General features: G+C 38.3%; 1 protein-coding gene across 4 annotated transcripts in view; it reads right to left on the bottom strand.

The window, feature by feature from the left end:
• SPIDR (scaffold protein involved in DNA repair) overlaps window positions 1-16,840 on the bottom strand; it is a 197,672-nt gene that overhangs the window by 131,988 nt on the left and 48,844 nt on the right. For all 4 annotated transcript variants that reach the window (XM_085221059.1, XM_085221058.1, XM_031552853.2 and 1 more), the window contains exons 6-7: window positions 14,695-14,939; window positions 3,268-3,368 (exon numbers count right to left, since the gene is read on the bottom strand). In XM_085221059.1, coding sequence (XP_085077185.1) covers window positions 3,268-3,368; window positions 14,695-14,939 — 346 coding nt within the window. The remainder of the gene's footprint in view (window positions 1-3,267; window positions 3,369-14,694; window positions 14,940-16,840) is intronic.

The following is a 16,840-nucleotide window of genomic DNA, read 5'->3' as shown; positions in this document are numbered from 1 at the left end:
TTGTCCTCCAAAGTGATTCTGACATAAGTGAGACAGTTCCCCCCACACTGTATTCAGAAAATACAGAAATGCATGCTGCAAAGAAGCACTCTTTTTGGAGGTGCTGCCTCATCCCAGTAGCCAAAAGGCAGTCAAACCACAATGGATACTTACCAAAAGAAACAAACAAAAGAATTTTAAAAAATTAAAGCCAGCCAAAAGGTTTTTTTGGAGGTAATTTGGACATCAATAAAATAGAAAATCAAATAACAGCAAAACAAAAGCAAAACACTTTATACCATGAAATGATTAAAAGGGGGAGAAGAATGGCCCATACTTCCAGAAACAGTTTTCCTGATGACGTAAGTGGAAGGAAGACCTCAAACTGATCTCATTTATAATTGCTCCTCTTTGCTTTAATGATAAACTTCTGTTCTACATGTCTACGGAATACCCAGAATGACTTGACAGCTCTTACAGTTACTTCAATCCTCCACATTAATCTCCAGATTCCTTTGGTAAATCAATCAGTTTGTCATTTGATAAGTTTTTCCCTCTACTTCTGTTGCTGAAATCAGAGGCAGTCCTGGAAACAGCCTGGGTTAGAAATATTACTATGCAAAAGAGAGGGAGATGAATTTAAGAAGAAACTCAGGTTAGTAAGAGATCTCTGGTATGAATCTAAGAAGATGATAGTGGTATGCTTTTGCTTTACTGATATTTCACACTTTCAGACTAGAAGCAATCGTAAGGTTATCTAGTTGCACTACTAAAATTTCAACCATTCAGACTGACACTTGCCAAACCAAACATCAATTTTATTCTGGTGACATCAAACTGTCAACTATTCTAAGAACAAAACTATGAAAAGCTAGTTTTTGCCTAGATGGAAAAATATCCCCAAATATTATCACAGCTATTTTATTGTGAATTTTATTTTCTTCGTGTTTTGGAATAAAGATTGGTAATTGGAAATGAAATTCCTAAATTATGGCATATTCAGCACCTTAAAGAAATTCAGTTGTAAGTTCTGGCAAATGCTTGCAGAGTAAATGAAGCAGTAATTTGTCCTAGAGATTTTTAACTTGCCCAAGTTCTTATGTTTTTTCACCATGACGGCAAAAGGCATATCCCAGAAATGCCTTATGAGACATTCTCCCAAAATGAAATCACCCCAAAGATAAACTCTCCAGAATTTTAAAAGTGTACTTTTCAGTAGAACAACATATTTTTCCATAGCTTTTTTCCTCATAAAATTCTAGCTAATTCTGACTCATTTTCTGACAGAAAAAAAATCTAGCAAAGGCAGATGTTTTTGTTGACAAGTTGGAATCGAAGATCTGCAGAGGTCACTTTCATCCTCTACAATACTGTGATTCTGTAAATATTTCAGCCTAATAGTTAAAGTCTAGCAGACTGGTGAGCAGCCAAACAAGTTCTTGTAATGACACACATGATGTTAAGAGAAAAAGAATATTAGTCATTATGTACTCCCGTTAGCACAGAGAACAGTAAGAAGAACTGCTAAGAAGACAGAGCCATTCAGTATCAGCTTTTGTTCCTCATTTCAGAAAAAAAAGCAGGGAGATGTTCTCATACCACTGTAAGGATGGGGGAGTAACTTTCTATCCATTAGTAACTCAGGTGGAGGATGAACAACTTGCAAAAGACTTGATCAGTCTTCAGTGAGCATGCCTATACCATATTGAACATAGCAGTTCTGAAGAGAGTTGACTAATGACACTTCTTGTTCTCCGATACCGCTTTGTGGAATGCCAAACATATTTCAGATAACTAATTTTATAAGTTGCAGTTTGAGCTTTTCATCAGTGGAAAGCCACAATTAAACAACAGCAGTCCCAGAGGATTTGAGAGTAAACACTATTAAAATTGTTTCATCAATGACTTTCCTTTGGATAGGTAAAAGAAATGAATGGTAACTGGAGAATGGAGACTTGATCTCAGAAATCAACAGCTGCAGAAGTTATGGAATCACAGACAATCATTCTGTGACCAAAACCAAACCAGACCCATGTCCTTACTTAAGTGCCTTGAACACACAGGAGGCCTAGAAGAGGACAGAAGCCGAGCTTCTGTTTTGACAAGACTAACACTGAAAGGATACATACGGAGTAGCTGCCCTCAATTCTAAGACTCTGTGAAAAGTTTGAGAATGTGCAGTAAAGAGCCATGCAAATCACTTGAAGATTGAAGAAAAACAACTCTAGAACGCCTTAAAGAGCTTACCCTGCTTAGTCTATGAAATTTATGAAGCAGCATGATTTTGCTATGCAAGTGTCAGAGAGGGAAAATGCCACATACTAAAGAGCTCATGAATCCAATGGAGAAATGCTTTATGAAAAACAAAAGATGGGAACTGAAGCCAGACAAACCCAGATTTGGGAAACAAACAAACAAAAAATTTGAGTGGAATTAAGGACAACTCTCAAGGCAAATGATAGATTCCCTTATCCGCATGTTTTCAAATTAAGACCAGAAGACTTTCTGAAAAACAAATGGAACATGCTCAGAAACAATTAGTGGGCTTAATAAAGAATAAAAGCTTGACATTTTGTATCCTACAGTCACATACAAACTGATAAAAAAAGCCTCTGAGACTCTATGAATCTATTATCTCCTATGAAATATTACTGAAAGATGGTGCTATCGGTCACTTAGAACTACTTAGTTTAACTCCTACCCCTTCTTTTTGGGAAGAGCATCCCTATAGTTATGTTTCACACTCCATTTCACAGTTGTGTTCGTTTGTCTATGTTTGCCGTCATCCTCAGTTACAGAAATTACCCATGAACATGGGTGTCTTCGAAAAAAAAAAGTCAAGGAAAGAGGAAGAAGTGGCTATAAAGACATTATGGGAGGATGGTTGTACTAGATGATCTTGAAGGTCATTTCCAACCTTGTGATTCTATGATTCTATAAAAACAAAAGAAATGCACGTCCATAAAATAAACCTTGACTTGTATTAACAACTGCTAGAAAAACCATTTTCCCAAGTGTTGGAAAGCAAACAGTTCTAAAGAATCTAGTAGATGGAAGATACTTAAAAGAAGACTTTTACCTTTACATTTAAATGTCTTCGTAACAGGGACACTGCAAACTCAAAAGCATCAAGAAAACACTAAGCCCAATTCAGGCAACATCAAATTATAAACTTCAGTAGTACACCTATGTAGGCCACATGCATATATACATATATGTACTTTCACATACATGTGTTTATATTTCACATACATACATGTACTTTTACATGTGTATGCTGCTTCTTACCTGATGGGATTTTAGCATCTGAAATGCACTGATGTCTCCAAAAGCTAATAGCAGATCTTTCTCTGTTCTGCAGTCGACATAACCTCTCAGCCAGCCCTCCCCTGAAGAGAAGGAAGAAATGCTCAGTTTTGCCAATAATCATATTTGCCAAGTGAGAAACCATAGGACTAATGGAATATCATAGAATGGTTTGGGTTGAAAGGGAGCTTTAAGACCATCTAGTTCTGTCCCCTTGCTATAGACAGGGACACCTCCCACTACATCAGGGTACTCAAAGCCCCATCCAGCCTGGCCTTGAACACCTCCAGGGTGGTGGAATACATATAGTTTGGCCCTTAAAGACAGAAACATACAGTAACATTACATCTTACAGATTAGCTCTCCCAGTTTTTCACTTTCCAGAGGATAACCACATTTCATCAGGAATATAGAATCAGTACACACAATAAAACATTTTCCACTATCTGGGAGTCCATAACCCTCAAGTTTTTAGTTGTGTCTCAATCTTTACACAAGGATTGTAAAGAAAGACTCCCAATTTCTCTGCACTTATCGTGACAGCTAATACAGACAGTTCTGAAGTTGAAACAAACATCCCAAATGGTTTAGTGCAACCACTAGTTATAACAGGTTGGGTTTTTCGTCCTAGATTTGTTTGTCTGTTGGCAAGGAGTGATCACAGAAATATTCTTTTACCCATACTTGACCCTGTGATTCATTTCACAAGCTGGGTCAAGTGTGCAGTTTCAGTGGTCTGAACACTCTCCAAGATGGAATTAATTTGGCATTCCCAAGGTGAGGAGCAGAGGAGTGGCATCTAAACCACACACATTTAAGGTAACACTAAAGCAATTCCTACCCCTTGGATTCCAATCCAAGGTACATCAATTTATCATCTTAAAACAAAAAATATTGTCATAGAAGATGTCCTTCAGTTGTTGCCATGAACTTAAGGACAGTATGCGGGTATTTGTGCATTTCTCTCTGGCTTCAAACAAATTATTTTTATTAAAAAAATACATTATTATTTCCTTAACACTAAGTTTCCCCACTACAAGAACAATTTAGTATATTAATAAGGGCTCCCACTAAGCTGCAATGTGTCCTTAGGTAAACTTGGTTTAGGAATCAAAGAGGGAGCACAAGACCACGTTATTTGTGCATATGAATGGGGTTATTATTTTAGAATGTAGTTCACATAGCATGGTAAAGCTGATGCTGCAAATGAGAAACTGGGTGGACTCACACCTGTGAAAACCAACAAGGAGCTGAAAAGGATAAACACTAAAAATCTATGGTTAGAAATTACTAACAGCCATTTCACCTGCAGATAAATCAACAGGCTACATAAAAACAAATTATCAGTCTCAGCTGATTTTCTAGTTAACCAACTATCTAATTTGCAAAACCGTAACTATCTTAAGACTTAGTAGATAGCATGGCTAAACACCTTAGTAGAAAAGACCACAGAATGGATACTCAAATTTAAGAGCCATGCTTTACCCAGAATGATTCATGGAAGTTACATGGTTTACATTATTGCAGCCTCTTCTACAGCTGAGGGGATTCTGGGAAGAGGAAAAACTCTAATTTACTATCTTCCAGAGGAGCCCCAAATTCCCAAAATAAAGAACCCTCTCTCAAAAAGCTACAGGACTTGCTGTACCAAGCAAGAATACCGACAAAAATACGTAAGAAACCTTGGGGTCCAGAGAACTCACAAAAAGCTTAACAACATGAACTGCTTTCAGCAAGAATCATGAAACACAGAGTCATAATACAGGAAAATGCAATGGATACTTCAGTATGCAGCAGGCTCAAGTCAAGCACAACTTTGTACGGGACAACTTGATCAGCTGCTGTTAACATTTTGCTCAGCCACACTTACCTCAAACTTGAGTATTCAAGCATTACTGCACTCCAGTAGCTACGGACAAAAAGCCTCTACAAACACCAGCAACCTGCCCACCCAGTTTTTCTTCTTGCCAGACTGCCATACTCGGCATGATCTACCCAAGCCATACTAGGACACCATTCACTTCAGCTACACTTGAAAATACAGCAGCTACATGCATTTGGAGTTTGCTTGCTTGAGTCCGAGACTGAGCTCTATACAGAGAGTTGGACTACAGCAATAAACAGAAGAGCTAGTAGCTGAAAAACATTTCTGGTGGAAGAAAACTGCTCAGTAGAAGCATTCCAAAACTCTATTTCATTCCTTCCACAAAGAGCATTCAAAGAAATGCATTTTCTTATAATGCTTAAGGCACAAAAAAACAGCTCACAGTGTAATTTAGAACCACAATCACAGAATCCTTAGAGTTGGAAGGGACCTTCAATGCCCGTCTAATCTGAATCTCCTACAATGAACAGGGACACCACAGCTAGATCAGGTTGCCCAGGGCCTGATCCAGCCTCACCTTGAAAGTCCCCAGGGACTTTCCTCCCCACTTTTCCTGATTAGGGTTGCAGTTGTGCCTAGTCAGTCCCTACTCTTCTGGAAGCCCAACTCCTACTTCACCTATGGCAGAAGCACTTTGTAGCATGAAAGAAAGCAAGTTCCTGGTTTTGAGGCACATAGCAAGAATTAAAAAAAAAACCAAACAAAAAACACTGTTTCAGGCCAGATGTATCTGCCAGGGAAGCTATCTGACACTTCATTACTGATTTGCTAATCATGTCTGTATTAGAACAACAGTTATCACAGGGTCTATAAAGAATAAAATCATGTCTTTCCCTCGCAGGCATTCATGCTGATAAAAACAAATTGATATTTATTAATACTCATCCTTCAATTCCAATTCCAAATGCAGTTTAAATTATTTAAACTGCAAACATTATGCGTTTTGCATCTGCTTGTTTGCAGGATATAGAATACAAACAAAAAAATGCATTTATGAGATGTTCTCAGTTGGTCACTGGAACTGCCTTCCCCCGCCGTTCCCTTGCCTGTTTCATACACTGTGAAACGAGGAAAATACAGTTCAAGGACATGCCATGCACGAAAGGAATTTATGTAGCAATTGAGCTGGCTGTTTATGGTTCATTTCTTTTAAAAAGTAGATATGAAAAAAAGAAATTTAAATACTGCTCCAAACGCAGGAGAATGAACTCCACTACACTTAAAGCAAAGAAACTGAAAAAAAAAAAAAAAAAAAAAAAGTGCTTTCTTTTGAAAGTTTGGCAGTTTTTAAGACAACGACACTTGAGATCTATGAATTTCTTCTCATACAATACAGGTGCCCACACTGCTGAAAGTGTTCATGTACGCACTGTGAGATACTATGAACTACACAGACTCACTCTTGGCTGTACAGAGGAAAGGTAACAGAGCCACACAAAGCTCACTGGAAGCAGAGTGTGATACTGAGCAGGTGCCAACTCCAGTGTAAAACCAAACTCCTTGCTTAGAAAAGAGCAACACTTCCAATTACTGTTTTATTTTTAAAAATATCCAGTTCCCTTTTTTACACATATCTAGCCTTTATAACACACTTAATTTTCCTAGATGACAAACCCACCATCTGGTGTATATTTATCTCAAATCCGAAAATGTATTTTGATTACTAATTCTGATTTTTGTATTCAAGGAAGCCAATGGTCTGTATTTAAATGACAAAAGCTATAATCTGAGACGCATACCTTACTAACCAGCACTTCAAATTTGACCCCAAAACAATGTTTTATCATAAGCAAATTTAATGCATTTGGTAAAAAAGTTAATGAAAAGGCTGCTCAGTGAAGCCAAACAGCTCAGATAGAATCTCGACCAGTCAAAACCTTTTTATTTTTAATCATGCAACTCTTAACTATTTTATGTTGGTGGCTTTTTTTTTTTTAATCCCTTAAGGCAGTCATATTTAACAAGCAGAAATTCATGCACCACTTCCCTATTAAATGTGAGCTTGTTGAACTACTCATTTAAAATACGCATTGCCACTGCTGCCCACGTTGAACAACATCCACACTAAGGGTTTGATGACCAAAAGAAAGCTCTGTATCTGGGCTAAAGGCTTGGTTCCTTGTGGCTGTTGGTTTGCACAAACAAACAGCAAGCTTCAAATGTTTTGCACCATCACACAACAAGTACTATCCAAAACGTAACACAGCTGGAACAGACATATTGCTGGTCCCCAGCTTCCAACTCCAGTCAGGTTAATAGAAGGGAAAAAAAGAGCATTAATAAGTAGGGTGAGTTTTAAAAAGCCATTTTCAATCTTTTTGGAGTGCTGGAGCTCTTCCTGTGTTCACGTAATGAAGTTTTAATTTAGTAGAGCAATTACTGAAAATAACCTCATAAAATTAAATTAATCTAAACTTACTTTCTTGGGCTTCATCCAAATTCAAGAGCTGTGAACACATAAGCATCTCTTTGATTAAGTTATCTCCTCGTACACATTACTCCACATATTTCAAAACACTAAGGATTACACAAATACATGTATTCATCTCAGGACTGGGCACTTGGACTCATTTTTTCTTTTCAAAGCAATGACAGATCTCTACCCATACTTCCAAGTTAACTAGTAAATAACTTCTGCAACATTCAGCTGTCCAGTTCCACTTTATAGGGTGCGTGTTGGCATTTGTCAGCACTGTAAAGCCCTCAGATATTTTCAGCTTGCATAATAGTAAGCAACACTGAGTGCGACAGTGGCTACTAAATGCTCCTTTAGCATGAAAAATTACACAGGTAGGTATGAAAGATGTGATCAAAGTCCCCTCTATGGAGGCCCACCTCCTCTCCAGTGAAGTAACAAAGAATCTGAAAACAATTTTACATGTACAGATCAGCCCTATTCAAGCTTCCACCTTGGGATGAATCACTAGTAACATGATGATCATTGGGGTAATTCTGCTTGTTAAATTAATGCAATTTTTCTAAAATCCTTTTCCATTCATTAGAACAAGCAGACACCACCAGAGTATCATAGAATGGTTTGGGTTAGAAGGAACCTTTAAGATCATCTAGTTCCAATCCCCTTGCTATGGGTGGGGACATCTCTCATTACACCAGGTTGCTCAAAGCCCCATCCAGCCTGGCCTTGAATGCCTCCAGGGTAGGAGCATCCACAGCCTCTCTGAGCACTCTATTCCAATGTCTCACACCATCCAAAGCAAAGAGTTCTTTTCTAATATCTAGTCCAAATCTACCCTCTTCCTGCTTAAAGCCATTCCCTTCATCCTGCCACTACATGCTTTTAAATGAAAAGCCCCTCTACTCAACTCTTGTGAGGCCCCATCTGGAGTACTGTGTCCAGGAAGGACAGGGAGCTCTGGGACTGGGTCCAGAGGAGGACCACTAAGATGATCAGAGGGCTGGAACACCTCTCCTATGGAGAAAGGTTGAGGGAACTGGGCTTGTTTAGCTTTGAGAAGAGAAGGCTCTGGGGAGACCTTATTGTGGCCTTTCAGTACTTGAAGGGAACGTATAAACAGGAGGAGGAATGGTTGTTTACATGGGTTGACAGTGATAGGACAAGGGGGAATGATTTTAAACTAAGACAGGGGAGGTTTAGGTTAGATATTAGGAGGAAGTTTTTCCACACAGAGGGTGGGGAACAGATTGCCCAAGGAGGCTGTAGATGTCCCATCCCTGGAGGTGTTCAAGGCCAGGCTGGATGTGGCTCTGGGCAGCCTGGTCTGGTGACTGGTGACCCTGCACATAGCAGGGGGCTTGAAACTCAATGATCATTGTGGTTCTTTTCAATCCAGACCATTCTATGATTCTATGATTTAGAAAACTGCACTGATGTTGATTTCTATTGCATACCAGTCACCCCTATTTCAATTCTCTGAACTACAGTATCCACTTGGAGAGATTTTTGGGTTTTTTTTTTTAGACCAGCTGGGTCTATGAGACAGACATGTTGAGGCCTTCATTAGAGCTTTAAGAATTCTAAGAGTTGGACCGTCTCTTAGAACAGTTAAAAAGAAACAGCGGTCTCTTCTGGTTTGCGTGTATTTCTTTTTTTTTTTTTTTTTTTTAAACCAACTGTCCCACAGAGATGCTCATCCCCATAAAAGACGCACAGAGCAAAGATACCATCTTCATCAGCCACCATAGCTTGAGGTCAGCAACTGCCTGAGAGAAAAGCAACCATCTAGATGACTTACAGTGTCCCCAGCTGTAAATTCCACACAGTGTAAACTAGATGTGTCTTCATTCCACTTTCAACAATTCAACTTTTTCATGTAATATTTTTGCATCACGCCACAGTTATTACCGCAGGTCAGAAATGGTTCTTTGTAATTGAGGCCAGAGCTTCATCATCCCTGTGTAGTGAGATTTTGTTTACAGGTCCCTGTAGTCATGAACAATACAGAGGAAGAGAGCTAAGAGAGATGACAGCCGCAATAGTCAAGATCAGTGCAAGCAAGCACTTTTTAGTTTCACAAATTCCCCAGCAAAAATATCTAAGTATAACTTTATAGGCAGTTGATTTTCCAATGTGAGTTATCTCTCAGAGTAAGTATGAAAGAATTTAGGAACATCTTTTGAAACACGCAGATTTTGAGCCTGCTTTTTTCTTAATTTTTAAAGCATTGATTACCCTTCTTTTCAGTTCTGATAAATTCAGCACAGCACAGCTCTCTGGATCTTCAGGCTATATAATAGAAAAAAAAAAAAAATTCAGATTGCCCTACCTCTTTTACAGCACTCACCAGAATTAAGATGATTTAACATGGAGAGACTTCATTCACAGAAATAAGTAATACCTTTTTGGGAGGTATTAATAAATAAATTAATCAAGTGCCAGACTCACACACACCATTTCTCTTAGAACAGAGTGACACAAATTTAAGAGGAAAACAGTGCAGGAACCAGTTTTGATAGGAACAGCCTTGACATACTAGATAAGGGAACAGCTCTCTTCACAGTTCCGAAGGTTTTGGTTCCCGAGTACAGCTCTTACACAAAAAAGCAAATTTTAACATTAAACAAATCAAACCCATCAAAGTGACTACTGGTCAATAGAGAACAACTACATTTTGCTTCAACCATTTCAAACAACAAGATGTACTCCATATGAAATTTGGAAAATTTGTCACACTAAGGAAAAATTTATTTATTCATTTATTTATTTAAAGATTTATCTCCTTTTAACAACAGTTTTCTGGCCCATTTAAGCCATCTGTTTGTTGGGTTTTTTTGTTTGTTTGTAAGAAAAGACATTTTAGCTTTCAGTAAGTGACTAATAGACTGCCCATGTGTATTTTCAGTGATTACAAAAGGCACACCTGTAGTGCAGCCATGATATTCTTCAGTTATGTTCTCCTAATCTAAGAAGGAATTCACTAACACGTACAATTTCATTCAACAGTAAGGACTTCAGCCTAAGATCACTAGGCTTAAAAGAGCTAATTTGTGGTTGTCATACTCTCATGCTATTTATGGATGCATCTGAGAAAAACAGATCCAGTTTTAAGGCTTGTTCCATTTGTGCCAACTCCCTCCTCTCTTGGCACTTCACTTTCAGGACCTCAGTTGGCCTCATGTGACCATTTTATTGCATGTAGAACCAGGACATTCTGTAATTTTCTCCTTTTCTGATAAGGAGAAGTTAAATATAGCAGATCAAATCTGTTGGTGATCTACTGATTCATACAAGAGAATTAAATGGTATTTTCCTAAGATTTTTATTTCACTATTAAGCTAAAAAGTTGCATACAAAATTAACAAGAAAATCAATGCCATCAGGAACAAGCATCTACCCTTGATCCAAACCTAAAGCAGTTACTTCTACACAACTAAAAGCAGATGCAACATGACAGATTTCGAAGTAGAGTTGACATTATATAATGTAAGATATCCATTTCCTGCATTGAAAGCCAGACTGTTTTGGCTGACGGAAATAAAATTCTGTTTGAAAAAATAAACAATTCATAAAACCTCCTAGAGGTCTTCCTGTAGACAGGAAACACTGAGTGAATGCATTTTGAGTTTTCTTGTTTACAGATACTGAATAAACGTGGTGACTGGTTTATCCTGTGTAACCAATGTTGAGACTTCCAACATACTCTTAATTTCTCCCTTTATTAACGAGGGATACTTGATTGACTTGGAATTAGCACAGTTTATACATGTCACCTTGTAACATGAATTCATAATCTGAAAAGAGCTTCCTGAAAATTAGTATTTGCAGGACATACTCCCTTCTCACTTAGCTTTGCAAATCACTTGCAGGAAATTTTTATTTGCTGCCATTCTACCATAATACTCATTGCTGTCAGCAGGCAGCTTATACAGAAGCAAGGGTAGTATATACCTTGCTGAGAAATCAAAACTTTGTGGTAGAATGTATCAAATGCCACTACTGGTAATTCCTTACCAGCTATCTTAATAGCTTATCAGTGCAGTACAGTGGCATTTATATCTCAGAACATCTTGGAAAATGATACTACTTCCACTCTCTCTGATCCCATTTTTATTTAAATTAAATGAATGTGGTTACCAAAGATGGCACATAAAGCCCGCATTTAAGGTGAGGATGTCCCGGATTTACAGTTTTATGGTGGTAAACAAAAGATTTCATTTTGCTACCAGCACAGCAGATCTGACTGGCACCTCCTACAGCAGCGCCCTGCAGGAAACTCAAGAACCTGACTCAGGCCTCCAACACATCTGAAAAACAAGGCAATACTGACTACCATCTCTATGCTGCAGTTCACTGTAGAAAGAAGAACAATCTCCACCTAAACAATCCTGAAAACAAGAACTAACAATACAGGGGATATATAAAGAGATGCTTGTATTTGACAAAAAGAGTACAGAACAGATCAGTTAAATGAGGGAAAAACTGCTTACATGATTCCTTTCTTTTCTGAAGATTCTAATCGCATTCCAAAGCCCCATAGAGCAATTAAGTGAGAACAATTGCATCGTACCCCTTCAAATTTCACTCATCACATCACAGCACTGTATATGTCCCACATTCCTTTGGAGGAGACAGGTGGACTTCTCATCTTCTTTCCACTCTAAGGTGTTGACCTTACACTCGAATTTCTAACACTAGCATTATTAGATTTTAATTATCCGTAATCAGCTCATTTCTGAAGATTTATGTTATGTATACTGAACTTCAAATTTTGTAGAGAATCACAATTGTATTCTTAATAGGATGAAACAAACAATACTCTTTCATTCAGCAACAAGAGTGTTTCGGCCAGAGAGACTGAGTAGAAAAATGCAACCATTGAGGTAATTGGAACATAGATGCAATTAAATAAAATAGATAACATAAAAGCAGACAGCAGAATGCATAAAGAACATCACAAGAGATTATTACACTCGGTACATAATTTTTCACAAAAAATAAGCTAAGTTTTTTTTTTAAATATGCTCTAATTTTTGAAGGTAATCACAAGCTCAGTCACATCACAATCAGTAAAAAATATATAATTATTTTTTTATTTTCTAAAAAGTGGAAATAATAACACAGGTGGCTTATTCGTATCAGCACTTTTCCATCGAGTACATATAACAAAACAATCTGGTTTTGGATTAGAATCTCTCACACAGAGCAGTGGAACAGGTTGTCCAAAGAGACGGTGGATGCCCCATCCCTGGAGCCATCCAAGGTCAGGCTGGATGGGGCTCCGAGCAACCAAATGTAGCTGTAGGTGTCTCTGTTCAGTGCAGGGGAGTTGGAACAGATGACCTTTAAAGGTCCCTTCCAACTCAAACAATTCTATGAATTTGCATAGGAAGACCAAGACTTTATCACTTCTGCTATCTCCTCTTAACCCACACTTCACTAAGCACCAGTCTGGAAAAACAGAGCTTGGTTAAGCTCTTTTCCATCCACTGCAGAATTTCAAAGTGGGTCCAAATGGGAACTCATGGAAGAGATCCTGTCTGCAAGAATTCTCTTGCTTACTGCTTTTCTGCTGTGATCTCAATCTGCAGCAGTGGCAGGAAGGAAGGAGAAAGAACAAGCCAAGAAAATGCTGTATAGCTTTTAACTACATAACCAGAAAGAAAAGATTATCACTTAATTGATCATGCAGCTGATCAACCCTCTCCAATCTGCACTTCAATCCACAGCACTGAAAACCTAAGTCTTCCACTCAGTGCCAGCATACAACAAAAACAAAAAATCCACCCTGCAAATTTTGTTCCTTTATTCATTCTGGCTTATTCCACTGGACATCCATTTCAGACTACTTATGCTATAAAAAATACATTTTTGCACAAAGCGATATGTGATCATCAGAATAAAATTAAACTGACAGGTGCAGGCTGAAGCCATGTTTAAGCTATGTAGCCACTAACTGTGGGGTTTTATTTCAACACTCAAAGCTTTTTATGGCTTCAGAAAACTACAGGACAAATCCATGGAGGATAACAAAACACTCATACAGATCCTGAGCAGTAAAGTGCCAAAAGCTCAAAGTACATCTGAGTAAAATACCACCATGCAATTTGCCCTGTTCTTACTACCTTCACATAGACTTGCTGTTGGCCACCAGTAGCATTTTTGGTACAGCTTTGGTCTGACCTATTACAGTTCTGTCTTCATGCTTTTAAAACAGTAAGAAGTTAAGCTGGATTGCACAAGCAAAGCACTGCAAGTACAGAGATCCTCAACTTGTAACAGCTTCAAATCTGTTCCCTTGGTTGGCATTTCTAAGTAGTCAAGAAAATTTTAAAAGATAAATAAAATATGGCTATTTAACAGAACCAAGGATTCTCTACGTACCTTATTTTCTGATCAATTACTGTGTAAAATCAGCAGAAAGAACCATATTGCTAAGGATGCAATTGCTATCTACAGCAGCATTGCTCATAATTTTCCTTCCCATAATTTAAGCCATGCTCACACAAATACCACAAAACAACTTTTGTGAATTCGAAATAAGAACCAACTATTTTTGCATTGCAGTCAGCTAGGGACGTAATGGATCGTGTCCATCAGACCTCCACATCTCGAGCTCAGGTCGGTTTGGTTCAGCACCTTTTCAATACATTTGATTTAGTCACAAAATTTATATTTCAGACAAACAAACACATCCCACTTTTGATCAAATATCACTCCATCCTGCATTATTCAGCACACCTTTCATATGCTATTTTGGATAATTTTACCCTGACAAATCTGGAAGGGAACAAAAAAAATCTTTGATTTTTTTGCATCTTTTGCAGACTATCTGAAAAAGCATAAAGCAATGAAATGATCACAAGCTAAAAAAAAAAAAAAAGGTATGCATACTCATATTTGTAAGCTAATTTAAGGCATTTCTGAGATAACAAATATTGTATCAAACTGTATACCGGGGTTCAAGATTGAAAGATTTGACCATAGTTTTGTTTTTGCAATTTGCCAAACTCCTTTGTCCTTGAAATGCATTCCTACGCTTCTTTTAGTTAACCTGCATTATTTTATTTACAATTTAAAAAGCACTTAAGAAGAACAGTATCTTTACCTCAGTAATTTCCTCTTTTTAGCAGAATCTTCCGGGGTTTTTGAGGCCTTGTCTGACTGTTTCTTAGGCGTTTGTAGAAGGGCCTGTGCAGACTTGAGCCAATCACTGGCAGGTCTCGCTGCAACTTCTCCCACACTTGATGGGAAACTCGACTGCAATTTCTTAATGAATCCTGGATCAGTGGTCTGCGCGTCCACTTCTTCCACATAGTCATTGTCAGATGAATATTCAGAAATTTCTGCCAACTAGTGAAATAAAAACAAAGAAGTATTTAAACAGAATGCTAGCGAAATAAACTAAATTACATGAAATATCTGGTTTACTTCCAGCTACAGATTTATGAAGACAGTTATGTTCCCTAGCAATCAGTAAATTAAATTACAATTCATTGATTCATATAAATTGAACGACTGTAAACGTATATTTTTTTTTCTAAGTCAGCATGAACGGCTGAATATAAAGATCATCCGTTGAAAGAAAACTGAGATGAGTAACATCTGTTCTAAAATAACCAGATCTGGAGAACTCATCAAAAAGCTAAGTCAATGCCCATCTCCATTAGAAGCTTACAAACAAGTGTCAGGATTAAAGCAAACTCAGGAAAACAGAGTCTAATGAGGAAAGGGATCATGAATGGCAAGAGAGATGAAAGGCAACAGAAAAGTTAGGTCTGGATTCAGATAAGTAGAAAGTTTTCTGCCCTATTCTGAGCTGAGAATAAAAACAAATAAAAACAAGCATGCGTCTCTGCATGAGACAGAAATTGTAGCTGGCAAGTAGTAGTTAACATTTTGTTAAAACAAGAATTTGACCACTACAGCTAGCCTCCATGCGGGCCTGTGACTTGCAGGGATCCAGATGCAATCAGGCCACATCCACACAGCACTTGGAGGACCCCCTGGTCAGCAGACACAGCCATCAGCAAGCAGAGAGTGGAGCTGAAGTTCCTAAAAACCTTGCTGGTGCTGCTCTCACAGAAATTCACAGGACACACTGAAGCAAGACAGGAAGCATGAGAAGGTCCCCAAACAAATCTAGAACGGGAGATGAAAGGCTTAGGAGAGTGCTGACAGGAAAAAAAATATCACCTGCTTTGGCTCAGTTTGCCTTACTCTCCTGCAGGGCTCCTGCACAGACAGGGCAGGGCAGCAGGTTTGGCTGCCAGAGGTAAGCCAAGCAGGGTTCAGTTGTTATGTAAGTTATTATCTCTTAACCTCGTATTTCTTAAAACATCGAGTACTAAGGAACATTAAGCAAAAATACTTGGAAATACAAAGAAAAATAAACATGTGGCAAGTAGTCAGTGAAGTGCACAGCCATTCATCCTTCCAGAGCAGTACAGAAATGCTATACAACTGCTCACTTCCAAATAAGAACAGACAATTCATTCAAGCCATATTCTAATGAACTGAATCGTTTACTGAAAGACACTTAAATAGCATTAGACTGCCTGCAAAACTATACTAAAGCTGAGCTACAAACTACATTTATAATATATGCTTTTGTCTCATTCTTCCACTGCTGTAAGTTGGTTAACAACAACAAAGCAGCACAAGTGCTAGTGGAGTGAGCACAGAGCAGTTCCAGCACCGGGGCACAGCACTGCCCCACTCCAGCAGCCTTCCACAAAGCCCTTCTGTGGGGCAAGCAACTTCAGCAGCTCATCCTCCATCCCTGGAAAAGCCAAAACCCAGCTGATAACTGCAAAGCGTTAGGTTCATATTATCAACAGGGAAACTGGAAAAGAAACTAAGATTAACTAGGTCCAGATAATGCTTCTCCCATCGCAGAATAAAATGAACCTGCTTAACAGCTCTCCACACAGGTTGTAAGACAAATGGCTGAGATAAAGACTCTAAAGATAAAAGGCAAAAGGGAGGGAAATCACTGCATTCACTAAAACTGCATGTTATTAATTAGCATAATCATCTGAAGGCAACGTTTCTCTAGTGCAGACAACAAAACCCCACATACAGCTGCTGCCAGTTCTTTAATACGTTCTTCACGTAAATGATGAAACACTGTGTTCATGTTCTAAGAGCTGACCTAAGTACTCTGGAAACTGGAAGGACCTTTTAAATTGATCCAAGGAAGAACTGCTAGAAGAATGTAATTCATATCAATCCGCGATTTTGCTGTTTTAAAC

Source organism: Meleagris gallopavo, chromosome 3 (assembly GCF_905368555.1).
Source record: "Meleagris gallopavo chromosome 3, MGAL_WU_HG_1.1, whole genome shotgun sequence".
NCBI classification, from domain to species: Eukaryota; Metazoa; Chordata; class Aves; order Galliformes; family Phasianidae; genus Meleagris; species Meleagris gallopavo.
Note: the sequence above shows the minus strand (reverse complement) of the source record. Positions and strands in the feature narration are given on the sequence as shown.